This window comes from Sarcophilus harrisii, chromosome 5 (genome assembly GCF_902635505.1).
Source record: "Sarcophilus harrisii chromosome 5, mSarHar1.11, whole genome shotgun sequence".
Lineage (NCBI taxonomy): Eukaryota > Metazoa > Chordata > Mammalia > Dasyuromorphia > Dasyuridae > Sarcophilus > Sarcophilus harrisii.
The window spans coordinates 12,537,423-12,563,644 of record NC_045430.1 but is presented as its reverse complement, the minus strand read 5'-3'; the positions used below and the strand labels follow the sequence as shown (position 1 = coordinate 12,563,644).

The following is a 26,222-nucleotide window of genomic DNA, read 5'->3' as shown; positions in this document are numbered from 1 at the left end:
AAAAAAGGGCTCTGCATTGCCTTCCAGATGGTGCTTATGATGAATCTTCCAACTCCCAGAACACTTTGGATTACATTCCTCATTCTGGCTCTCCCCTTGCCTTATTTTCTGATTTTGGGCAAGTCACTTTACTCTTAATGCCTGTTTATTCTTTTGTAACTTGAGGCTAATTTTGTTTATATCAGGTATAGGGGACCTTTCTAAAACAGAGATTGTGTGTGTGTGTGTGTGTGTGTGTGTGTGTGAGAGAGAGAGAGAGAGAGAGAGAGAGAGAGAGAGAGAGAGAGAGAGAAACAGAGACAGAGAGACAGAGAGAGACAAAGACAGAGAGAGACAGAGACAGAGATAGAGACAGAAACACAGACAGACAGACAGACAGAGAGACAGAGAGAGACAGAGACAGAGAGAGACAGAGACAGAGATAGAGACAGAAACACAGATAGACAGACAGAGACAGAGACAGACACACAGAGACAGAGAAAGAGAGACAGAGCCAGAGCCAGACAGAGAGAGAGAGAGAGAGAGGAAGGTGGACTCTGGTAGTCTGGAAAAACCTTTAGACTAATTCTCAAAATAATATTTTTAAGAAATTGAAGGAAATAATAAATTCCAATTATAAATTAATGAAAAGAAAGGTGTGATTTTTCTCTCCCATCCAAATTTACGAACCCTATGAAATCTATCTATAGACCATCCCCTGTTCTAAGACTGTAAGATGTAGAGGAGGTGATAATGTATACTGTAGGGCTTTCCTCACCTGAGAGTTCCCTATCCCCCAGCTTCTTAAATTATAGCTTGCAACACTCATATGGAGTCTCATAATTGAATGTGTCATGAAATTATGATTTATTATCAGTAACTATTGATTTGTATACCTGTTGTATATACCATCCTGGAGCCTGGGTCATTGCACACAGTAGGTGTTTGGAGGTTTGTTATTAGTGATATTGGCCCAAGAGTGGGGGTGTAGACCTGGGAGGAGGGACAGGTGGTGCTGGGATGGGCAGGTATTTGGGGCATTTGCCCACTTTGGTCCTCCCTCCCAGCCCCAGCCCCAAAAAGAAGAAGCAGGAAGTAAACATCACATTTATTGTCAACAATCAGATTTACCAAACAAAAAAAAGAACCACATGTTAATAAATATGGCATCTCTCTCACACACACACACTCGCACACACACGTGTCGTGGCTCATGTCACAGATGTACAAAATAGGGTGATGGGAGGGGGTGGGAAAGAGGAAGAAAGAGCAGCGTGGAGGAGCCAGGGCGTGGTCTCAGTGATGGGCACGAGAATCACAGTGTTGCACAGCTCAAACACAATTGTCTCACAGGCTAAGTCCCATGGGTGGTGCCTGTGGAGACACCTCCCAATGGGGGTGTCTGGGGGGTGAATAGAGTCACACTCAAGGAGAGGGGGTAGGGCTTGGGAGGAGCCAGAGGGCAGCAGATCAGGGACAGGGCAGGAGTCATCTAGGACAATGGGACATCAACGGGGCCAGGTTTTGGGGAGGAGCACAGGTATGGTTGTTGAAGGTGAAAGCCTTTCCTTATCTCCCCACTCCCACCTTGAGGACTTATGTCTCAGAGAGAAGGTGGAAATTTGGTTCCTTGGCCCTTTCTGATCCTGATCTTTGCAGAGTTTAAGGTAGGACCCACCAAGCTGGTCACATCCCTGCTTGCCATGGCACAAGGGCCCACAGGGAGAGAACCCCTCAATCTGGTAAGAATGTGGGGGTCTCAGAGGAGATGAAGGGGGAAAATATAGAGAAAAATGGCTCAGAGGGGGGAATTGCTCTAGTGACAGAACAGGCTCAGTCCTTCTCTTTCTGGAAGGATCTGAGACTCCCTATTTTCTTCAAGCCTCCCTATGGGGCCAGCCTTGGATTGCACCATCTTCCTCTGTGCTGCCTTCTTCCTGTATCCCATACTCTTGGGAAACTTGAGGGGCTGACATAAGTCACCCCACTTTTCTTTTCCCAGAACAGGTGTGCATCTTTTCCCGCTTTGTTCTTTTTCACGTGGGGATGGGATAGGGACAGAATCCATACCACGTAAATAATTCCAACAATTCCCTTTCATCTGACACCTGTCAAAAGGATGGCTGAGCTGGGAGTGTTCAAGTCCCTTTCCACTCAATACAACTTAAGTTCTTTGAAGGCAGGAACTGTCTCCCTTTTTATCTGTCTCCTCAGCACATAGCAGGCACTTCATCAGCACTTGTGGATTGATGGGCTGCTTTGCACTCTCAAAGAAATAACCACCTCTGCTATCTGCCCTCGAAGGACAGAGTCAGGAGAAAAATTTGGGGACAAAAAGGATTCAGATTTGGAAAGATCCTGTGATCTCAGGTTAAATATGGAAGAAATCTTAATCCAAGGAGCATTTAATCAAGTGGTATGTGGTCAGGCCCTAGAGAGACAAAATTAAAATTAAACCCTTTTGCCCTCCAGGAGCTGACATTCTTCATGTAGCCTGAACCCTTTAATTTACAAATGGGGAAACCAAGGTTGAGAAGGATCAGTTGATTCTGGTACAGGTGAGAAGTAGCAAAGGTGAGCCTTCACTCCAATCCATCCTTCCTTCCAGAGTATGAAAGGGAGTAGTTCTGGCTACTCTAGGCAGTAATAGTAACCGAGTCCTTCTTGGACATGGGGCTGAGGAAGTGATGTCCTCAGAGAACTTTCCTTCTTGAACAGAAAGGCACAGATGGAGACACTGAGAAAAGGGTACAAGTCCTAGTCCTAACCTTGACCTACTCCAAGCTCGAAATTTCTCTTGCTTTCTTTTCCTTCCTTCTCTGGGAGGCTGCACTGGCAGCTGGGGACTCAGCCAAGAGGGGTGAGGATCAGACACTGCCTAATGCATTGTCTCGGTAACAAGGCCGGAGCCTTGAGCATAACTCAATTTAATTGGCTGTGACCAATGGCAAACATCACAGTTCTGAAATATCATCCTTAGGTACTCCTCTTCCGTACACGATTGTCACAAAAGCTTTATTTTTCAAGAAGGGGGAGGGGATGTTCTGGGTTCTGCTGTCACCACGGCAACAAGACATGGCATTATTGATAGAGCTCTTGACCCAGAGCTCTTGCTGACGTCACCGACCGTTACCAGGGCAACTCAGGCCTCTGCTGCTTCTGGCTGAATAACGACCATGACATCACTGGGTCTTTGGGGAGGGTGGCTATAATCCGGTGGTGGAGAAAAGAGGGGAGGAATGTTTTCTGTTCTTGAAATTCAAATGAATTGGTGAAGAAGAGGCTGCAGAGCCAGGGGATCTTAGAATAATGACAACTAGGGTGAAAAAAATATGGCAGGGCCAAGTGTCTGCCTGGGGGGGGGTCAGAAGGGAAATAAGACTGGGGGACACCAAGAAATGGGGAGAGAAGACTAAGCTTTGTATTGCTTGTGATTAGTCAAAGTACAGTCAGCCCCTCAGCAGGGTTCCTTTGTGGCAGGGTCCCTGGATTCAATCAGCCTACCTGCATTATGCATTCTTCCCCATCAATGCCTCAGTTTCCCTTGTCCAGTGGGACAGTGCCGCGGAGGTGCTTCCCAAGGGAGGCGGGAGCCAAGGTTTGGGGTTATACTATAGATAAATATTTTCCTGTTGCTAGGCACTCTGGTTTCTTAAGATCACCATTTATCCAAAAGTCTGCAGCTTCATGAGTAGGAAAAGGAACTGATCAGCAAGTTTGAGTGTGAGCCCTGATATAACCCCAACTCACTGTTAGACCTTGGGTGATCTAACTCATTTTGGTCTTTTCCCTTTTCTATAAGGCAAAGGATGAAGTTCCCCAATCAGCCTTTTGGCTTCCCTTGAGGGGCCAGCCCCAAGTGAGACCACAAGACCATGGGAGATCTTTGTCACCTCCAAGATCCTAGATGTGGATTTAAGGTTCTCTAGTCTAGTCCTACTGTACCTCTACATCCTCATCCTGTACTACTTCCCTTTAGTCACATCAGGCCATATTAATCACCAGTCTACAAATTCATTTCGTCCTTTCTCCATTCCTTTGCTCCTGTCCTTCCTTCTGCCTACAATAAAACTTCATCGCTCCACTTTTCACTCGTTAAAATCCTCCAAGGCCCAGCTCAGAAACAATCTCAGACCAATGCTCCCAGCACCTTATTGAACTCTGTCCAACAAACATTTATGAGATCTCTGCTGTGTGCAGGACAGCAAGGTACAAAGCCAAAACAAAAAAGTCGTTTCTGTCCTTAATAAATTGGTGATGCTTCCCTTATTACGGTTCACTTAGTTTATTTTTCACTAGAGATATTTGCATATATATTTCCCACCTTCTAGACTTTATCCTATATGAGACAAAGACTACATCTTATCTTTACATCTTCCCCCCACACTTAACACAGCGCCCTGTATATAGCAGGTGTTTAATCATTGTTGGATGAATGAATGGATGGATTCTCTCATGGCATAGAGATGAAGGATTGGGATCCCTTTAAGACAAGTCCAGAACCAATGGGGTCGGCCTAGGGCTGAGAATAGAACAGACTTTGGCCTTAAAAAGAGCCATGGCCTTTTCTCCCCCCTCCCGGAGCTATCCAGGGTGCTGACCAGACTTCTGCCTCAGGCCGGGCTGCAGGGAGCAGAATTCTCTCTTTCACAGCCAGACCTCAAATCTCTGTCCACTTCAAAGAGTTCTCTCTTGACTCTGACAACTTCTGGCATCTGCCCTAAGTAAGTCCGACCTCTCATATCTGATAGATCTTTGTGTTGTAAGATTGTAGGTTTTATGAAGGTGGAATCTATGTCTTGTGTAATCTTTAAATCCAGACTTTGTGTGCTTTGTACAGACAAGATGGTTGGAAAATTTCATTATTAGCGATGTAATCGGTTTGAGTAACCCCCATCACTATCACCAGATTTCAGTCAAGTAAAGAAACAGGCCTTTGAGGAAGATAAGACAAGGATGTCGCCCACTACCACACCTGGAAGTTATGTCGAGAAGCTGGCACCCTTTCCTATTACTCAGGTACCTTCTACATGTTTGCTCAAGTGCTGTATCGAAAAGAGCTGGCTCTGAGTGATCGATTATGGCAAGAGTTGGGTGAGCCTCTTCCAGATGAGCTTTGTAAAACACAGGTTAACTTGATATATTATTGTCTTTGAACTGAGGGGCAGCATCACTCTAGGTTATCCCCAGACTTCATGGTAGGATGCTAGTCTCCAATTCTTGACCTTACCTTCCCATTCAGGAGGTTCAAGGTAAAGACTTTGGAAGAGCCCACTCCAGACTGATTTCAGTGAAAGATCCCTTTCCAATCCAAAATGTGATCATCCTGTGGTCTACCTGGGGCTCTACATGTACTACTTCCCAGTTAAATATAGGTCCATTTTGAGTCAATCTGGAAACTCTAGTTTTTCTGAAGAGGGAAACATGAATGATTTGACCCTAAACAGTAAGATGGATGCCAGTCCATCTTTATTTCTTTCAGTAATGCTAATATTCCTCACATCAAGATATTAGTCTAGACCATGGTGGTTTCTGTGAATTTAGGAAACGTTACGAACCACAATTTTGTAACACAAACCAGCATACACATATGGGCAAAAGATGAGCCAATAACTAAGGAGATAATAACTAACCAAATGCCTTTAGGCCAGACACCCTAGTGCCTACTGGGGGGCAGGACACGGTCTTATTGTACACTGAACACAGTAGAAATTCTTTTGCCTGATTTTTAAAGTTCTACACCACCTGGTACCATCAAACCTTTCCATCCTAATCTCCTAATACTCTCCTCCATACAGTCTATGTGTCAGCTGCTTTGGATAGCTCTCCATTTGTTATACATGGTAACAGTCTTTATCCTAAGATTTCTTCCTTTCCCTCCTAAATCCAATGAATTCCTAACCATCTTCTGAGACCCTACTCAAACGCCAGCTCTAATATTTTATTTTATCTTGTCTGTTGTACTTAACAGCTGATATTGTTTATTATGGTTATCTGTGAGTCTCCTTTCCCTGGTAGACTATAAACTTCATGAAAGCAACGCTCCCAAACCACCTAGCACTGGACAATATACATGGAAGGTACTCAATAAGCTATTATGGGACTGAATTGAATGTGACTCCCTCAGACAATTTCCCTGTCCTCTTGCCATGTATAGTGAATATGATGTATCAAAACTATGGTGTCCCCAGTTTGTGTCTCTCTTCCTCCCATATGAGGTTTCAGATGGACGTCTTTCATATCGCTTCTAAAATAATCTTCCTATTGCTTGGGTATGACCAGGTTCTTTAGCTCAAAAACATTGTTTCCCAGTTGCTCACAGAAAAATATATAATCTACTTAGCTAGACATCTTGGCTCTCCACAGTGCATCTCCCATCTACCCTTGGTTTTATTTTCCACAGTTTCCCTTTATATATTCTACAATCCAGCCAGAATGGAGTCGTTGGGATTTCCCACTGCATCTCCATGCATCCACATAAGGCTGTGACCAATTAGACAGGATGAATTTCCTCTTAGTCTTTGCCCTTTCTTTGAGATCCCTTGAGATCTTTGAGATTTCCTTCAAGAACTATCTCAGACACCAACTCTTCCATGAAGCTTTCCCTGATGCTCTCAGCTGAAAGCATCCTCCCCCTCCTCAAATGTTCTTAGATCACTTTGTCAAGAGAGACGATGATAATAATGGCAACCTCCCTAAAGTCCTGCCAACTGACCGACAGAATGACAAATGCCCTGCATTTCCCACAATGACGGACTCAGTGCTAGAACTACCCATCCCTCTTTTTTCTTGCATACATTTCAAGATTCCTCTGAACTCTGGATGCTAAAAATCAGAAAGCTAATGCCCTCTCTGTTTTATTATATTTAGCCTCAAAGGAGGATTTTTTCCTAATACACCCTCCGTAAAGTAGTTTCTTCCCACCACGCCCCAGTTCCTTCTATGTAAAATGGGGGGAAGATTTCATTCATTCATTCTTTGTATTCATATCCCCAGTGCCTGGCACCTAATAGGCACTTAATACTTACGATAGATAGACAGATAGTAGATGGTCTAAGGCCTGAGGCAGCTTGTATCTCCGTTATTCAATTTAAGTGGCAAAAAGAGCTCTTCACCTGGGAGCGGTTCAAGCCCACAATCAAGCCCACATCCCCTTTTTGGCTCAAGATGGGCTTATAGATACTGATAGATAGGAGGCCCCGCTCAGGCATACCTGTGGATCCTGGCTGTTATAGGTCCTTGAACTGGACCTCAGAACCCTGCCTTTGACTTCTGTCTGGTCTAACACCCTTCAAGTAACAGCCTGGGATGCATGGTGACTGAGAAGATGGCAGAGAAAGTAGATGCTTACTTGGTTGATTTCAGGGGCACTATGAAGGGAACAGACCCTAAGTCTTGACACTCTGGTTGAGTGATGCTTGAAATCCTTTAGAGTTATGATCTGGTATGAAGGCAGATCTGCCTGGGATGGATCCAGAAGGAAGAGGGATTTGACCAAAGTTACAGAAAAGCCCTGGACCCTGATGCACCAATTCCTGTTCCTATAAATGCTTGGTCCAGTGGGAGGCTGCATCTGTTGGCAGTGCTCAAGGGAGCTCATGGGAGTGAGCTCCTTGGGAACGGAGGGATGGGGGGGGAATGACCCCTCCAGTGCTCGAGGCAACATCCCCTGCACCACACAGTGGTGATGCTGAGACACCATCTGATGCTTTGTGATGGGGGGGATGGCAAATGAATGGAGAACCCAAGGAGGGAGACAGAGTGGTACCATAGGAGAGGCAGCTGGATATGGAGTCAGAACTAGGATTCAAATTCGGGCTGTGCCATTTACTACGTGGGAAATAATTTAATCTCTCTGGGTCAAATTCCATCTGTCAAATGAGGGGTTTGGGCCAGATACTAAAATCGCTTCTAGATCTGAATCTATGTTCAATCATTCCTGACATGCCTGACTTTCTGTGACCCTCATTTGGGATCTTCTTGCTGGAATGGGTCGCCATTCACCTCTCCGATGTATTCCCATTTTACAGATGAGAAAACTGAGACAGAGTTAAGTGACTTGTAAGTGACTCTACTGAGCCACCTAGCTAATCTTATGATCTTGGGACTCATGATTTTGTCAGAGGTGAACTTGAGCTAAGCTCTTTGGGCCTCAGTTTCCACATCTGTAAAATGGAGAGATTGGACTTGATGACCCCAAGTTCCTTTCATGTCTGCCTCTATTCTTAGAATAGTGAGCTCAAGCAAATCACTTACATGTTCTGAGCCTTAGTTTCCCCATTTGTAAAAAGAGAGGATTGGAGTAGATGGACTCCAAGTTCTCTCTAGTCCTGATCTGTTCTAAGCCTCCATTCTGGTCGGTTGTGAATTCTTTTACCCTTAGGTAGAGACTCACGCCCGAAATGAGTGAACCCGGCGGCGGGCATTGTCATGCTTGTTGTCCCTCTTCCTGTCCCCGCTTTCACCAGCACTCACCCTACACTTGACAGAACAAGCCACAACTGCCGAGTATCTCCAGATGTCTGTGCCCATTCCCTGGAGCATTTGGGAGAGGGGGAGAAGGGGGGAAGGAGGGAAGCAAAGATGTCCACAGTCTAGCAGGGAAGGGGGAGGGGGAGGAGCAGGTGGGGGTTAAAGGGAAGGGATGCTGCCTACCCTGTGCTCCCCTGGGGAATGGCTGGGGAGGAGGAGGGGAGGCTGGGGCTACGGGTCCTCCTCCAAGCCTCATGCCTTGGCCTTGGCCTTGGCCTTGCTCTTGCAGGAGTCAAAAGCCATCTTGGTCGCGCCCCCGAAAGCCTCCACCAGCTTGTCATCCCAGGGGATGATGTTGCCCACCAGGGGGGAGGTGCAGTTGGCAATGCCCAGGATCTGGGCCGGCGTCAGGATGTGATCCCACAGGTTGAACTGGGCAATCTCGCCCACAAAAGCCTGGGTAGCATCAAACCGACCGCCCAGCGTGTCCTGGTGGGAGGACCGGGGGGAGACGAGGAAGAAAAAGGAGAAATGGGGGGAGGGAGGAGAGAGACAGATACAGTTTCAGTTAATAAAACACCAGCCCTGGTACCACTTTTCTGAAGTGGGCCACAGGGGTTCATGGGAAGGATCCAAAGTCAGAAGCCTGAAGACTGGGTTCTAGCCTCAGCCCTGCTACTCACCCATTGTACGAAGGTGGGGAAGGGACCCCCTCCCAGATTATCTGTAGAACGAGGCTGCTAGACTAGCCCCGGAGCCCCTTTTAGCTCCGACACTCTGTGTTCTAAGGACCCCCAGCTCTGACATCTTCATCTGGTTTCACAAAAATGGCCAAGATGGAGATAAGCAAGCTACTATAAGTCAGAGTAATTTGGAAAATCTTAGAAAGGGAGCCAAGCTTGGAGGAATCAGCGCTGTCATTATTCATTATTTTAATCATGCAGAGGTTTCCAAGGTTTATCCCTGCTGCTCCTTCCTCTAGAAAGGTCTCTTCTTCCCTCCTCCCCTTCCCTACGTATTTCTACCCTTCCTCCCTCCTTTTTTTCTCCATCTCTCCCTTCCTCCCTCTCTCCCTCCCTTCCTTCTCCCTTTCCTTTCTCCTTTTTTCTCTCCCTTCTTTATCTTCTTTCTTTCTTTTTTCTCTCCCTTTCTCTTTTTCTTCCTTCTTTTCTTTCCTCTCTTTCTCCCTCCCTCTCCTCTTTCCTTCCTCCTTTTTCCTTTCTTCTTTCCTTTGCTCTTCCTTTCTTCTCTTTCCTCCCTATCTCCTTTCCTCCATTTCTCTTTCCCTCTTTCCTCTCTTTATCCCTCTTCTTCCCTCTCTGTCTCCCTCCTTTCATCTCTCTTCCTTCTCTCCTTTCTTCCTCCTTTTCTTTTCTTCCTTCCTTCTCTCCCTTGTCTCTTCCTCCTTCTTTCCTCCCTCCCTCTCTCTCCTCCTTCTTTTTTTCTTCCTTCTTTTATTCCTTCCTTTCTCCCTCTCTTTCCTTTCCTCCTTCCCTCCTTTCCTCCATTTCTTCTTTCTGCCCTCTCTTCTTCTTCCCTTTCTCTTTCCCTCCCTTCTTTTATTCTCTCTCCCTTCTTTTCTCTTCCTTCCCTGCATCCTTCCATTTCTTCCTTCCTTTTTTCCTTCCTCCCTCCCTCCTTCTCTTTCTCGTTCCCTCCCTCCCTCCCTCCATTCCTTCCTTCCTTCCCTCCCTCCATTCTTTCCCTCACTCCATTCCTTCCTTCCTTCCTTCTCCCTCCTTCCCTCCCTCCCTTCCTTCCTTTCTTCCTTCCTTCCTTCCTTCTCTGAATTTCCCAGAACCTGAGCCCTCTTCACCTGTTCCTGCCCCAGGATGATGATTCCATGGGGTTTAATGGGATGCCAAGCAGCCAGGTTATCACTGGAGCCACGCAGCTGGCCATCTTGGTAGGCTGACCACAGGCCGTCCCTCGTGGTCCACACGATGCAGATATGGTGCCATCGTCCATCCTTCAGATTCAGTGGCAGCTGGGCCACCTGGAAATGGGCACAAAAGAGCCCTTCATTAAGGGAAGCTCCTGCCCATGGCTGACACTCAGGCGCTGGCCAACTGACTTCAGAGATTCACTGAAAACCTCAGAGCCAAGGGGACGTCAGCGGGCACCCATCCTCCCTGTGTCAGAACCAGTTCTGCTCAATGACATCCCTACAAGTGGTCACCTAGTCTCCAGTGACAGGAACCCGCTACATTTATAGATAACTCATTTCTCTTTAAAGTAAACTAGATTTCTTGTGAATTTTCCCCTTCTATCAACAATTCATTTCAAAAACTCTCTTTTGTATGTATACAGCCTTCCTCTGTAAGGGGCCTGGGTGTGCTTGGGAGGTTTTATCCGTATGGGAGACTTCCACTGATGGATGAAAGGATGGGATAGCCCGCTATTTAGTCTAGAGAATTGCCTGGGACTGTGAAGGGTTAAGTGGCATGTGTCTCAGGCCCAATCACTTATTTAACTGCCTCAGTTTACCACTCTGTAACATGAGGTGGTTCAGACTCAATGGCTCCTTCCAGTTTATATTCTGGGATAATGTTATTTAGAGATGGAAGGGGCAGGATCTGGCACTCAGTGAGCATTTTATAAATACTTGGTGACTGACTAAGTCCCAGACAAGGGAAGGGTTTGAGTTCGCCCAGAAGCAAGTAGCAGCCCTGGAATCTGAACCCCCATTCCATGCTCTCCCCAGGACTCCTGAACCCACATTTTGCATTCTTTCCCTTATGGCCTGTTATCTGCCCCATCTCTGGGGTCTCAGGGGAAAGCTCCAAGAGATGGAAGAAGGGGCTATTGGAAGAACTTAGCTTTCTGTGGCCACTGCCCAGCATCCTCAAGGTGAGCTCTCAGAATGGTGTGAAGGAAGAGTGCACTGGCACAAAATGGCAGCCCATGGCTGGGAACGGAGGAGACAGACCGCGAGCAGCCCCTGCCCGTTCTGAGGGATGACCCTGCGGTCTGGTGTCATCGGAAGCCAGGGTGACTCCATTCTCCATGAGGGAGGACACTACCCCATAACCCCCTGCAGATCAACTGGGGTCTCCTCTCAGGGGGAGGGCAGGTGGCGGCTGAGGGAGCTCTGTCTGCAGGCAGCATGAGAGCTCAAGAAAGACCCTGCAGTCATGCATTAATAGGTGATTGTGGGCCCGTTATTTGGCCTGTCTCTGCCTCAGTTTCCTCACCTGTAAAATAGGCTAGAATCATAGGTTTAGAGATAATTAAATCCAATTCCCTCATTTTACAGATAAGTAAACTGAGTCCTGGAAAGATGAAGATGTTCCCAAGGTAGTCAATATGACAGAACAATAGTACTGCTGTGAGATGGATTTTTGAATCAGAGAACATCGCTTCAGTTCCTGATTCTGTTATAAGTTAACTGTGTGACCCCGGTAAGTCCTTCACCTCTCTGGGTTCAAGTTTTCTATAAAATGAGGAGGTTGAACTGGCTGGACTCTGAGGCTGGCTGGGGGAAAGTGCTTTGAAAGCCCGAGAGCCCTAGGGAAGTGGGAGTTGTTGGCTATGGGGACCTGAGCCAACTTGAGTAGCATGAAGCCATCCCTGCCCCAGCCCCAATGGCCTGCAGTGAGGAGCTGAGAGACTCAGCTTCCAAAGCTCAACAACCATCTGCCAGGGGCACCAGGACCTTAGCCATGAGGATGAACAATGAAGGTGGCCAAGACCAGCCGGCTTCTTCCACCTCCCTCTTCTCTAAAGCCCTGAGGACTCCGTCCTCTGAAAAGTAGAAGCATACTTTCTTCATCCTCCCTAGCCTCAATATTCTGGCCCCATCCCACACACACACACACACACACACACACACACACACACACACACACACAAAACACCCTGATAGAGAGGAAGTAATCCTGCTTTCATGGAGACAAAAAAGGTGACAATTCCCAGAGACCGCGGGGGCCTCTGTTAGCCAGATCCCCCATATCCTTCCCTGGAGACAAGATGAGAGAAGGGAGTCAGAGTCTAATCTTTTTAGATGGGTGTCAGGTCCATCAGTTAGGGAATGGCTGAACAAGCTGTGATACATGAAGATAGTGGAATATTATTCTATAAAAAAATGATGAACAAGCTGAGTTTAGAAAGGCCTGGAAAGGTTTACATGAAGTGATGGTGAGCAAAAGAAGCAGAACCTGGAATAGACTGTACACAGTAATAGCAAGAATGTGCCATAATCCCTATGAAAGGTCTGGATCTTCTCAGTAGTTCAGCGATCCAAAGCAATCCCAATAGACTTGGGACAGAAAATGCCATTTGCATCCAGAGAGAGAACTAAGGAGACTGAATGTAAATCAATACATGCTAGGTTCACTTCTTTTTTCTGTTTTCTTTTCTCTCTTTTGTTCTGATTTTTCACTTCCAACATGATTCATAAAATAATGTGTATTAAAAATAAATTAATTAATTTTAAAAATAAAATAGGCATCAGATCTGGAGGAGCAAAAATAGAATAGAAGGAGACATCAAGGTAGTTGGCTAGAGATGAATGGCAGGGAAGGGGAACCCTTCCTCATCCCTCCCTTGGTCTCTTCCCCCCCAAACCTTTATTCTCTAGTTCCTTCCTTCCCTATCTCCCTTAGGCACCTATTGTGGGGAATAGAGTTCTGAGCTTGGAGTCTGGAAAGGGCTGGCTTTGACAACTAGCTAGCTTTGTAAGCCAGATAAAAGCAGTCTGACCTTGGTTTTCTCCTCTGCAAGCTGGGCATGCCATTCCCTGTTTCACACCCTCACGCCCCATGGAGCTCACCTGGTTCCCACCTTCCTTCTCCACATCTAGTCCTCTTTCCTTACAGAGTCCCTGTGCACTTTTCCTTCAGTCCCAACTCTTCCAGGACCTAGTCCTTCCTCAATCCCTACTCGCATTTCTTGCCTCGGAGCTTCCTTCCTCATTGCTGCATCTTGGAATCCCTGGTACCATTCAAAACTCACCCCAAATGCCATTCCCTCCACTCATCTCCTCTGACTCTCCAGGATGCTAATTCTCTCCTCACCCCCAAAGACTATGGATTTCCTTTCTGTAATGTTGTACTTAATGATTAATGCATATTAAAATGAAATCTCCTTGAGAGTGAGACATGTTTCCCCTTTGGATCTCCAGTGCCTTGTATACGCTGGAATTTAATAAATGCTGACCGAACACTATTCCACTCCCCAATCGCTCACCTTGTCATTGATGAGCAGCTCCATGGGGTCATGCCCCGCCTCCAGCAGCACCATCTCATTGGACTGGCCCGGCACTGAGTAGGAAAAAGGGGTGCCTATCCCCATCCCCCCAGACTTAGACTTCAGCCACATGCAGATGGTAAAGGCGTATAGCTCTGGGAGGGTCCTGCGCACGCGGGCATACATGTAATTGTTCTTCACCGGGATGTTGATCTTGAAGGCATCCGGGGGGCTGTAGGCTGATGCCCCTGAAAACCAGAGGAGGGTAGAAGAGGCAAGAAGAAGTCAGTGGGAGGAGACAGTAGGTCACAGACTGACATAGTGGGTCATGGAATGACTCGGGCAGACTCAGGCTCTATACTGACCCCCCCTCTAAGTGCTTAGATTCCAAGAGTTGGTCTAGGAGTCGCAAATGCCCGTAGTTTACTCTAAGACCCAGTTTGGCCAATCACAGATTCACAGGAGCTCTGATCTGAATGGGATTCAGAGTCATCTCCTGATAAGACTAACATCTGACCTAGAATCTCCTTTCACAACATCTTCCACAACTAGTTCTGTCCAGGCAAAATCCCAGAAGATCTAGGATTATAGGATCATAGAGACCTATGTAAAACTGAAATGTTTTTAGAGCCACTTAGTGAACAAATAATAATTTCTAACATTTATCGAATGCTTTAAAATTTGCAGAGAGCTGTTTGTATAATGCATTTTTATTCATTTTGTTAAATATTTCTTTAACATTCATTTTTTTAAATTTTGATTTCTAAATTCTCTCCCCTGCCTAGAAAGGCGAGGAATTCGATGCTGATTGTACCCATGAAGTCATGCAAACATATTTCCTTATTAGTCATAATATGTTCATATGTTTCACATGCTATTAAATTATTATTATTAATATTAAATCCTTATTTAGTATTAAATATTAATTTATTATTATTAAATGGTTATTAAATGAAGTGAATTAGCTTTATAGAATGGAAGCTCCTCGAGGGCAGACTTTTCCTTTTGTCTCTACATCCCCCTAAATAATGCCTGATATTTAATAAGACCTTAATTATAAATTGATTCCCTAATTCCATCTTCCACTGTCTCATTAGTCTACAACTCTCTGTAACTCCAGGCATCTGGGTATTCTCATTTTACTCCCAACTGGAGAAAGTCATGAAAACTTTGCTGGCTGCAGTCACTATGAGTTCATGTTAAGTGGGTCCTCACTGCTGCACGACAGACCTTTGACTGATCTGTTTCTTTAATGATACACTGCTATTAGCTGGGTTTTATGTTCTTATTGACTCACTCTCACATTCCCCACAGCAGCTGCTCCAAACCTCCTCCTTCAAGTCCCTTCTCAGTGGATGGTCCTCCTTCCTACTTGACTGAGAAGCTCCAGACCATCTGTCACGAGCTACTTTCTCCTTCCTCCTACAGATACCCAAAACTTTTTTTCTATCTTCTCCTTTCCTCCAGCATCTGGAGAAGAGGTGGAGGAACCTTGATAAGACCAGTCCTTCTAACTTGTGTCACAGAGCCCATTCCTTCCCACTCCTCTCCCCAAGCTTCAAATAGCAATTCCTTTCCCCAACCGCAAATAAAATCTCTCCTTCAGCAAGGACTGTTTGCTCCCTACCTACAAATAAGCCCTGGTTTCCTCAATCCTTACCCTGCCTCATGCCTCCCCCCACCTTGAAAATCAACAAGACAAAAAAACACAATCCCAACTTCTCATTAGTCTTGAATTTCTTCTCAGTTCTTGCCACTTACTTCTGCCTTTAGTCCAACCCCTTCCTTTACCAAAGAGGTAACTGAGGCCCAAAAAGGATCAGAGATTTAGAGCTGGAAAGGGTCTCAGAGACCATCTAGTCCACCCTCTTTACGAATGAGGAAACTGAGATCCATGGAAGTTGTGACTTGCCTAATCATAGAGCTAGTATATAAGGTGGGTTTTGAACTTTGCTCTTCCTGTCTACAAATCCAGTGCTCTATCCATTATGCCCCCAAAGCTTTACCCCAGTTCTCCTTCCTTAGTTGAAACAACTCTTTCCATGACCTTCTGATTAAAGGATCCTGGGATTGAGAGCTGTAAGGGATTCTAGATAACACTTCTGATTTTGCTGATGAGGAAACTGAAATCCAGAGAAGTGACATGCACAAAGTCACACAGCTAGCAAATCTCACTAATAGGAGTTTGGGTAACTCTCTCTCCTGTAGCATGTTACCTCCCAATGATCTTTTTTCCCAGTCTTCTTCCTCCTTGTTTTTTTGGCAGCATTTGCCAGTTGGCCAGTGTCTCCTATAATTTATCTCTCTTTCTTTGCCTTCTGGTCTAACCTGGTCTTCCTCCTCCTCAATCACCTTCGATGCACACCAGTAAGTGTGGATATCTCCCTTGACTCTAGCCTCTTCATTAAAAATTTTTTTTTTTGCTTTTTAAAATAGTTTTTTATTTTTAAATACATGCAAAGACAGTTTGCAACATTCACCCTGGCAAAACCTTGCGTTCCAAATTTTTCCTCTCCTTCTCCACTCCCCCCCTCTAGACAGCAAATAATCCAACATAGGTTAAACACGTGCAATTCTTCTAAACATATTTCCATATTTATCATGTTTAGCCTCTTCTCTTTCCTCTCCCCAGGCAGGCAATCTCCTCCAATCTCATGGCTTTCCAGGTCACCTCTATGGGGATGTCTCCCACACTGGTAGCTCCAACCTTGACTTCTCTGAGTTCTAGATCTGAAATTTCACCTGACTGCTTAATAGCCTGTTAGCATCTCAGACTCAACATATCCAAAAGTAAACTCATCACCTTCCTTTGAAAAACAAATGCATTTTACTGCTGTCTTATATATTTATATCACTGACATTTCCCATCATGCCTTTCTTTGGAACACCTTCCAAAAATTCATAAAGAAAATCAAAAATTAATCCATTGCAGAAACCCTGCCTCCGGTCTATCCTATCCCTGTAGTTTCCTATCTCTCTGTCATAGGTGTGTTGCATTATGTCTTCTCCCTACATAGCATTTTTCATTACTCAGTAAATTTATCTTCTTTTCCCAAAACCTTCCCATCTTCCCACTTGCCCTAGTTTTGTTGAGGCCATTCCTATTCTTGGTCACTCCAGCTTGAAACTTTAGACTCATTTCTGACTTCCATCCTCCTCATTCTCTCTCTGTCTCACCAGCTGTCAGATCTTCTCCATTAGATCTCCACAACATCTCTTCCATTTCTCTTCTCTCTACTCAGAAACCATCACTATAGTTCAGGTCTTTAACACCTGGAGTATTGCATGAGCTTTCTAAGTATGGGAGTCTATATCCACTATCCAGCATCCTCTCTCTCTCCATAATTGTCAAAGCAATCTATGACTCTGTGGTCAAGAAGACCTCGTTCAAATCCCCCTTCTGCCATTTTCTACCTTCATGATCCTAGGAAGGGATATCCTCTCCCTTCCCTAGACCTCAGTTTTCTCATCTGTAAAATGAGTAGTTTGGAGCTGGTTTTCTACATCTCTTCCAAGTCTGGATCTCTGAGCCTCTGATTCAACCATCCTAAGGCTGGCCATATTATTTTCCTGCTCATAAAGCTTCAGTGACTTCCAACTTCCTGCTGAATATAATTACAACTCATTAATTTAACATTCAAACTCCCTGGTCTGATGCCAACCTACCATTCTTATTTCTCGTTCCTCTCCTTCCTGTACTCTACATCCAGGCAAACAGCATTGTGAGCTCTTCCCTAATCTTGTCCAGTCTCTTTCCAACTCTAATTCTCCATTAGAATGTAAGCAGCTTGAGGGCAGGAACTAGGAACTAGGAATTTATTTATTTGCTTGTTTGTTTATTACCATTCTTTGTGTCATCAATGTTTAGTTCAGAGCTTAGAACACTGAAGGAGCTTAATAAATGTTTATTGATTAACAGACTAATCATTTGCACAGGATATCCTCACAGCAAGACTATCCTCTTTGCATATGAATGCCTAGATAACTCCATTTTAAAGTTGGGGAAACTCTTAATGTGATTCATAAAGAAATGTGATGTTTTAGGGGCAACTGAAGTCAGCAGAACCTGAGTTCAAATATGACCTCAGACACTTAATACTTCCTGGCAGTGTGACCCTGGGCAAGTCATTTAACCCCAAATAATTGACTCAGAAAAAAGAAGGAAGGAGGGAAGAAAGGAAGGAAAAAAGGAAAGAAGGAAGGAAAGAAGGAAGGAAAGAAGGAAGGAAGGAAGGAAGGAAGGAGGGAGGGAGGGAGGGAGAGAAAGAAAGAAAGAAAAAAAGAAAGAAAGAAAGAAAGAAAAAAATGTGTTTTAAAAATTAATATACATGTATAACCAGAAAAAATAAAACAATAAACAAATAAAGTGGAATAAAGCCTAGGAAGGATAAGTGATGATAGCCATAGTTCATACTCCATTCCAGAGGCTTTTCTGCTAGACCAAGTCCTTTCCTTTCCTGCCCATTAGAACCTAGAACATGGCAGGCACTCTCTCAGTCTCTGTTGAATAAATGAATTGAATCATAACCCTTGCCAGCTCTGCTTTGCTCCTGATTTCCAACATTCCCATGCCATCCCCCAGAGACCTAAGCAGCCTGGGACAGAGCTCGAGCTTGCCACTCTCTGCCACCAAACCCTTCCTTGGTAGTTCCCCTCCAGTCTCACCGTGTTCCAGCTCTGCCACCCGGTCCTGCAAAGCGTTCAGCTCCTTCTCTACCGCCTGTTGCTGCTTGTGGTTGCTGCTGCTCAAAGATGAGCGCTCCTTCTCCAGAGCCATGACCTTGGACAGCAGCTGAGCCTCCAAGGTTTCCATTTGGGTGTGGAGGGGGTCCTGAGACGGAAGGGGCCGGGTTGTAGTGGCTGACACGTTCCCATGGACTGGCAGTTCCTGCTGTATGGGGGGAGAAAGAGGGAGGGAGAAGTCATTGAGAACCTACTTAGGACCACTTGGAGAATTGACACATTTCCTTTCTGACAGCATTGCCGTCGCCACCACCAGCACCCTTCCTCCATCATCATCATCATCATCATCACCACTCTTTTTTTTTTTAACCAATCTGCAAAACATTTTATCTTCAGCTAGTGGTACAGCATACACACCCTCATCCCTTCAGTCAAGAAAGTCAACAAAATGGGAATAATGATAGCACCTCCCTCCCCAGAGCTGTGAGGATCAAATGAAATTAGTTGTAAAGTGCTTTCAGTACTACAGAAGTGCTAGCTCTTATTAACATTATTTTATCCCCACTATACTTTTGTGTGGTAGGTCGCTATTATTCTATTACGATATATAGCAATGGTTATGTTATGATACCTATGTCACGAGTTACATTATTGCAGTGTCTTTTAAAACACTTTTATCGATAGCTTTTGATTTTCCACCATCATTATTTCCTGCCTATATCATTTAACTGTCCCTTATATGAAAAAATAAAAAAGAAAGGTGGGGGAGTAATTTTTCAGAACTATACCCATAGCTCTCACCCTCTATTCCATCATCTTTTTCTTTCTATTTCTTCCAAATCTCTTTCACAGATCCTTGAGCTCTACAATAATTCCTGTGAGGCAGATGGCTTAGGGAAGATTTCTTCCTTTTTACAGATGAGCAAACTAAAGTCGGGAAACCAGAATGTTTTGTCCAAGAGGGCAAAACCCAGCCCAGAGGTCAATTTCCTCTGAAGCTTTCTCTCCCTACCCTTTTTCCTCTCTCCCTCCCTTCCCCTTCCTCTCCTTTTATCTCCCTCCTCCTCTTCTCTCTCATCCTCTCCTTCTCTCTCCCACTCTTTCCCTCTCCCTTTCTGTTCTTCTCTCTCTCTCCTGCTCCCTCTTCCTCTTTCCTTTTACCTCCCCTCCCTCTACTCCTCTACTTTTCTTCCCTTTCCCTCCCCTCTCCTTCCCTCCGTGATTTCTTCCTCTGTTCGAGGGCATAGAAGGCCCATTATCAGCCAGAATCATTAAGAGGATGCTTAATAATTTAGCACACTTCTCAGAGACTAAGAAATCCTTTCTGTGTCTTTCCATCCTTCTTTCCCTCCCCCCACTCCCCATGGGTCCTATGTACTTTCTGGTCCCCAATTTATTCCTCGTTTCCAGCAAGCTGATAGAACTGACATCACTCCAGTAATTCTGACCAGCTGGTGTCTACCCAGCCTAGCATGGTGGATGGAGGCTATTGTCCCAGCTCCAGCCTTGGGATCACATGGGCAGACCCAACTCAGGAACTCAAGGGGGGAAAGGAGGAAGGCACAGAGGGCAACAAGCTGACTTCTTTCTCCTTTGTGATACCAAGAATAGACGAAGGGAGGAGAAAATGAGAAAGAGGGAATGAAATTTGCCTCTTGCTTGGGCAGAATTCAGAGCTCTCTCTACTGTGGCCATTAAAGCAAATAAACAAGCAAAAATACACTCAGACAGGAGCAAGACTAGATCCCAAAGGACAAGCTTCTAGGCACGGTTCCACGGGGACTGAAAATCTCAAATCGTTGCATTTGAAGGCAAAGAATTCAAAGTCTGGTTCTCTGGACAGATGAAGTTGAGGCAGGGAATGTGGAGAGTTCATTTCATTACTGGAAGCAGCAAGACAGAAAGTGATCTAGGAGAAAGGTCAGTAAATCTGAGTATTGCCTTTCCAAGTCATAATTTACTGTGATAGCTTGGGCAAATCATCCCACTTCCTATCTGTGAAATGGTCATAAGATTTCCTCCCCTGCCTCCTTCTCAAGGATATTATGGATGGGGGAAGAGAATAATTATGGAATCAAAGATGTGAATATGGGAGGATCTCAGAAGCTAACCTCCCACTATGTTACAATTTAGAAAATAGGGTAAGAGAGAGGAAGTGATGGGGTTATTTAGGACCTAGACCTAGACCTGAAGGGACCCTCAGAGTTTCCTGTTCCAATCCCACTCACCATCCCTATTTTACAGAAAATGAAGGAAACTGAGATCCAGAGAAGGGAAGAGACTTAGGATCATAGACATCTAGAAAGACCTAAGAAACTGTCAAATCTAGCTCTGTTTTTATAAAAGAGCACATTGACGCTCAAGAGGAGGGTGACTCATCCAAGGTCATACTAGTCAGACATGGGATGGCTCTGATTACAGAGTTAAGGCTGTTTTCTTAGCTGTTTTCTGCCTTGTGGGAGACTATTTTCTAAACAGTGAGCATCATACACCTGTGAGGGGGAAGTGCTGACTTATATTGGACTCCTGTTGAATATTTTGGAACTATGCCCAAAGGGCTATAAAACTGTCCCTGCCCTTTGACCCAGCAATGACACTATTAGGTCTGGATCTCAAAGATATCAAAGGAAAAGGACCTATTTGTACCAAATTTATAGCAGCTCTTTTGTTAAGCTAAGAATTGGAAATAGAGGGAATGCCCATCAACTGGGGAATGGCTGAAGAAATGATGGTTTATAAATGTGATGGAATATTATTGTGCTATCAGAAATACAAACAGTAATTTTGTAATTAAAAACCCCAAAAGGTTTTTGTGAACTGATGCAAAGTACATCGTACACAATAATAGCAACATTATAATAACAATCAGCTATGGAAGACTTATCTATTCTGATTCAAGACAATTTCAAAGGATCTCCGATGAAACATCCTATGCACCCCCAGAGAGAAATTATGAACTCTGAATGCAGTTTGAAGTAGACTTTTAAAATTCTCTTTTTTGCAACATAGCCGATACGGAAATATATTTTGCATTTCCCAAGAAATAATTGATATGATATCGCTTACCTCCTCAGTGGATGGGAGAGGGGCAGGAGGGAGGGAGAGAATTTGGAATTCAAAACTTTTAAAAATTAATGCTAAAAAGAAATGAATAAAAAAAGAGTTTCTACTGGTTCACGTGTACAGATGTTCACTGTTTTGTGCAAAAGGCATATTCCTGAAAATATTGTGTGAGCCAAACCTGCTTCAAAGGCACGTGGAAGGCATGGAATCTTAGAACTGGAGAATCCTGGAGTTGGAAGGGACCTCCGAACCCGTCTGGTTCAATCCCTATTTTTAGGTATGCAGCAAGAATTCTCTTTATAGTAACCTTGACAGAAGGACCGATCTGGCCAATTCTTGAACATCTCCAGAGATGGAGAGCTCATTACTTTCACAAGTTAAAGCTATTACAATATAAACTGACTTCAACTGTTGGAAAGATTCTGTTAATATTATACTTTGTCACTTCCTCTCTTCCCTCTCCCCCCTACCCCCTTCTCAGATGACCATCAATCTACTCTGTATATACATGAACTTGTCCTTTTTCAGGAAGACTGTGAGCTTCTTGAGAACAGACACCATGTTTTTGCCTTTCTTTATATCCCAGCACTTCACACAGTGCCTGATACACAGTAGGTATTTAATAATTGGTTTATCTATCCAGAATTTAACTTTCGGGATATCCCACAAACTGGTGAATGGCTGAACACGTTACGAATGTGATGGAATACTATGGTACTGAAAGAAATAATGAAGGGGAAGGTTTCAGAGAAACCTGGGAGGACATATGGTCTGATACAGAATGAAGGGAAAAGAAGCAAGAGAACAATTTCCCAAATAACAGCAACATTATAAAGATCAGCAACTTGGAAAGACAATAGTTGAAGCAATGCCCAACCAGAATTCCAGAGAACAGACAATAAAATTTGTTTCCTACCTCTTGACATGGAAACAGGCTATAGAATGAGACATATTTTTTGCACATGATTAATGAGGGAATTTATTTCACTTGTCTAGGCAGTTTCATATAAGGGGTTTATTTTTCTTTTCTAATGGGAAGGGAGGAGATGAGAAGGAGGAAAAATGAATGCTTGTTAATTGAAAAAAATGTTTAAGGCTATGAGCTCCATGAGATAAAAGCTTTCATCTTAGAATTAATATCCACAGAGCCTAGCACAGTAGGTGGAATAATTATTTTTTTCTCCAACACTTGTGCTAGCCTTGAGGATTAAAGAAAGCTCTCTTCTAATTCTCCTATTTCTTCCCCACTTAATAGTATCTTAATTTTTTCTCATTACATGAAAAGATAGTTTTCAATATTCACTTTTGTAAGATTTTGAGTTCCAAGTTTTTCTCTCTCCTCCTCTCCAAGACAGCAAACAATCTGATATATGTTACACGTGTACAGTCATATTAATCACATTTCCACATTAGTCATGTTGTGAAAGAACAAAAGGAGAAAGCCATGAGAAAGAAAAGACCAAAAAAAAAAAAAAAAAAAAGATTGAAAATAGCATGCTTTATGGGGCAGCTAGGTGGTGCAGTAGATAGAGCATCAGTGCTGAAGTCAGGAGGATCCGAGTTCAAATCTGACCTCAGACACTTAACACCTCCCAGCTGTGTGACCCTGGGCAAGTCACTTAACCCCAATTGCCTCAGCAAAATAATAATAATAATAATATTAATATCATGCTTCAATCTGTATTCAGACTCCGTAATACTTTCTCTGGATGCAGATAGCATTTTACATCATGAATCTTTTGGAATTGTCTGTAAGTCAATTATGGTTGATCACTGCACAGTAACATTGCTGTTACTGTGTAGAAAGTTCTCTGGTTTTGCTCACTTCTCTCAGCATCATTTCATGTAAGTCTTTCCAGGCTTTTCTGAAAGCCACTTGCTCATCATTTTTTATAGTGTAATAGTATTCTATTTCATTCACACATCACAACTTGTTCAAGCATTCCCCAACTGATAGGCATTGCCTCATTTTCTAATTCTTTGCCACCACAAACAAAAGAGCTATAAATATTTTTGTATATGTGGGTCTTTTCTCCTTTTTTCGATCTCTTTGTGTATAGATCTAGCAGTTGTATTGCTGGATCAAAGAATACATTCATTTTTATATCCTTTGAGAATAGCTCCAAATTGCTTTCCAGAATGGTTAGATCAATACGCAACTCCACCAACAATGCATTGGTGTTCCAGTTTTCCCACATCTTCATTTATCATCATCCTTATCCTATTAGCCAAACGGATAATTGTGAGGTAGTACCTAGAATTGCTTTAATTTACATTTCTTTAGTCAATAGTGATTTAGAACATTTTTTCATATGATTATAGATACCTTTAACGTCTTCATCTGAAAATTGCCTATCCAAATCGTTTGGCCATTTATCAATTGGGGAATGACTTATATTCTGATAAATTTGACTCACTTCTCTATATATTTGAGCAATGAGACTTTTGTCAGAAACACAGATTGTAAAAAATCTTTTTTCTGGCTTTCTGCATCCCTAATACTGGTTGTATTGACTTAGTTTAAAAAAAAAAACTTTTTTAATATAATCAAAATTATTCATTTTGCATTTTATAATGTTCTCTATTTCTTATTTGATCATAAAAATTTCCCTTCTCTTTAGATCTGACAGGTAAACTATTCCTTGCTCTCCTAGTTTGCTTTTAGTATCACCCTTTATGTCTAAATCATGTACTTATTTCAACCTTATCTTGGTATTTGGTGAGATGTTAGTCTGTAGTTAGTTTCTGCCATACTATTTTCCAGTTTTCCCCACAGTTTTTGTCAAGTAATGAGTTCTAATTCTAAAAGCTGGAGCCCTTGAGTTTATCAAATAGTAGATTACTATACTTATTGATTACTTTATCTTGTGTACTTAACCTAACCTATTCCACCGATCCTTTACTCTATTTCTTAGCCAGTATCAAATAGTTTTGAAGATTGCCACTTTATAATTAAGTTTTAGGTTTGGCTTTTTTTTTCATTAATACCTTTAATATTTTTGATTTTTTGTTCTTCAAGATAAATTTTGTTATTTTTTTTAGCTCTAGAAAATGACTTTTGGTAGTTAAATTGGGATGACACTGCAATCCCCCTATTTCTTCATGGGGAGAGGGGAAAAGTTCTCTTTCCTTTTCCTCTACACCCAACCATGATTCCTGTCTTCTCTCATTTGACAATTCTAAGCTAAATCAATTTTTAAAATTGTTATTGGATTAGTAGATCTGCCTAATATCCGTATTTATTGCTATAAAAACCTAATGAAATGCACCCTCAGTTGAAGGGAGGGACATAATTCTATAGTGAAGGTATAGAACCCTAAAAGAAGCTCCCTTAAGCCTAATATCAGGTAATGTTTTGGCTTAGCTAATTCTTGTGGTTAGCTCAATGTTAAGCCCTGTTTCTAGCTAATATTTCTTCACTGTCAATGACACTGTAAATTCAATGCCCTGAGGAAGTAGTTCCAGGTGTCCCACCCCTGTTACAGTTCTTCCCTCAGACCTCACACAGTGCTTTGTTTGGCTCTTTCTGGTACTTGGATTGTAATACCCAGAAGTATATATTCTCAAAGCTAGACAGGACCTTTAGGGTCTTCTACTATATCTACTTCTTTTTTTTTTTTAACTGAGGCAATTGGGGTTAAATGACTTCATGGGCTAGGAAGTGTTTTAAGTGTCTGAGGACAGATTTGAACTCAGATCCTCCTGACTTCAGGGCTGGTGCTCTATCCACTGCACCACCTCGCTGCCCTTCTACTTTCTTTTTATAGATAAGCAGGCTGAGATAGGATTTGAAGCCAGGTCCTTTGACTCCAAAATCCCAGACATGTTACATTTTGCTGCAATGTTCCAATAGCAGGTATTTATTAACTCAGGGGCTAATAAATAGCCTTTGAAAATTGCTAAATAAAAAAAAAAAATCAGTCCTCCAGCAGCCATCCTGGTGATGAACCTCCCTAAACAAAGCCAGATGGGGCCTAGGATAACATCCATCTATACCAGGCTCATCCCTCCAGGCTCTTCCAGGCTCTACCCAGGCTCATCCCTCCAGGCTCAGTCCTCCAGGTGACTAGTCACCTGATTTTTCCCTATGAGTCATTTACCTGTTAACTGAGAGGGTTTTTGGGATGAATGACCCCAAGGTCCTTTCTCTAGCTAGGGTCATGAGCCAGTTATCCTCCATGAGAAGAATCCCTCCACCAATGCAGATTGAAACCCATCCTTGCTTACCCATCACTCATAGCATTCATCCACGACTTTGCCCCATGATATCACTACTAATAATAGCTTACCTTTATATAACATTTTGCTATTACAAAGTGTGCTATATAAATGTCAATTATTAGCATGACTATTAGTCTCATGCTGGTAATATAAGCAGCAGACGCTCTGGGGTAGGGATGGGGGAAAAAAGGAGGCTGAACGGAACATCCCTGCCCTCATCTGTGGGAAACTGAGGCAGAGGCTCCTGGGTTCCTGGGAATCAATCCCCTGAGACCCCACTCCCTCTCTGAGAGAATCTGGCTAATACCTGTTGCAGCTTCCTGTTTAGAGCAACTGTTTAGAACAGGGTTCTTTACCTAGAGTTCATGGATGGTGAACCCTGTTCTAAACAGTTGCTCTAAAAATGTATTTTTTTCCATCCTACTTCAGGGATCCCCCTGAAGTAGGATGGAAAAAAAAAATTTGAATTTTCACTAGTCTCTAACTGAAATTTAGTATTTCTTCCGATTATGAATGTTGGTAACAAACCAAAGTAGCAATGCCTAGGATTTTGCCACTGAGAGAAACCACAGATCTTTTCAGGTCATTTTATAGCTATTGCCGATATCTCGGAATAT

The 26,222-nt window shown here is 43.5% G+C and overlaps 1 protein-coding gene across 1 annotated transcript in view; it reads right to left on the bottom strand.

Annotated features, from left to right (window-relative positions):
- Nucleotides 1–1,075: 1,075 nt before the first annotated feature.
- The window catches only part of NPTXR (neuronal pentraxin receptor), a 44,100-nt gene continuing 18,953 nt past the window's right edge, over nucleotides 1,076–26,222 (bottom strand). The window contains exons 4-7 of the mRNA XM_031940128.1: nucleotides 18,304–18,529; nucleotides 13,639–13,886; nucleotides 10,268–10,447; nucleotides 1,076–8,940 (exon numbers count right to left, since the gene is read on the bottom strand). Of these exons, the coding sequence (XP_031795988.1) occupies nucleotides 8,704–8,940; nucleotides 10,268–10,447; nucleotides 13,639–13,886; nucleotides 18,304–18,529 (891 nt within the window). The 3' untranslated portion in view covers nucleotides 1,076–8,703. The remainder of the gene's footprint in view (nucleotides 8,941–10,267; nucleotides 10,448–13,638; nucleotides 13,887–18,303; nucleotides 18,530–26,222) is intronic.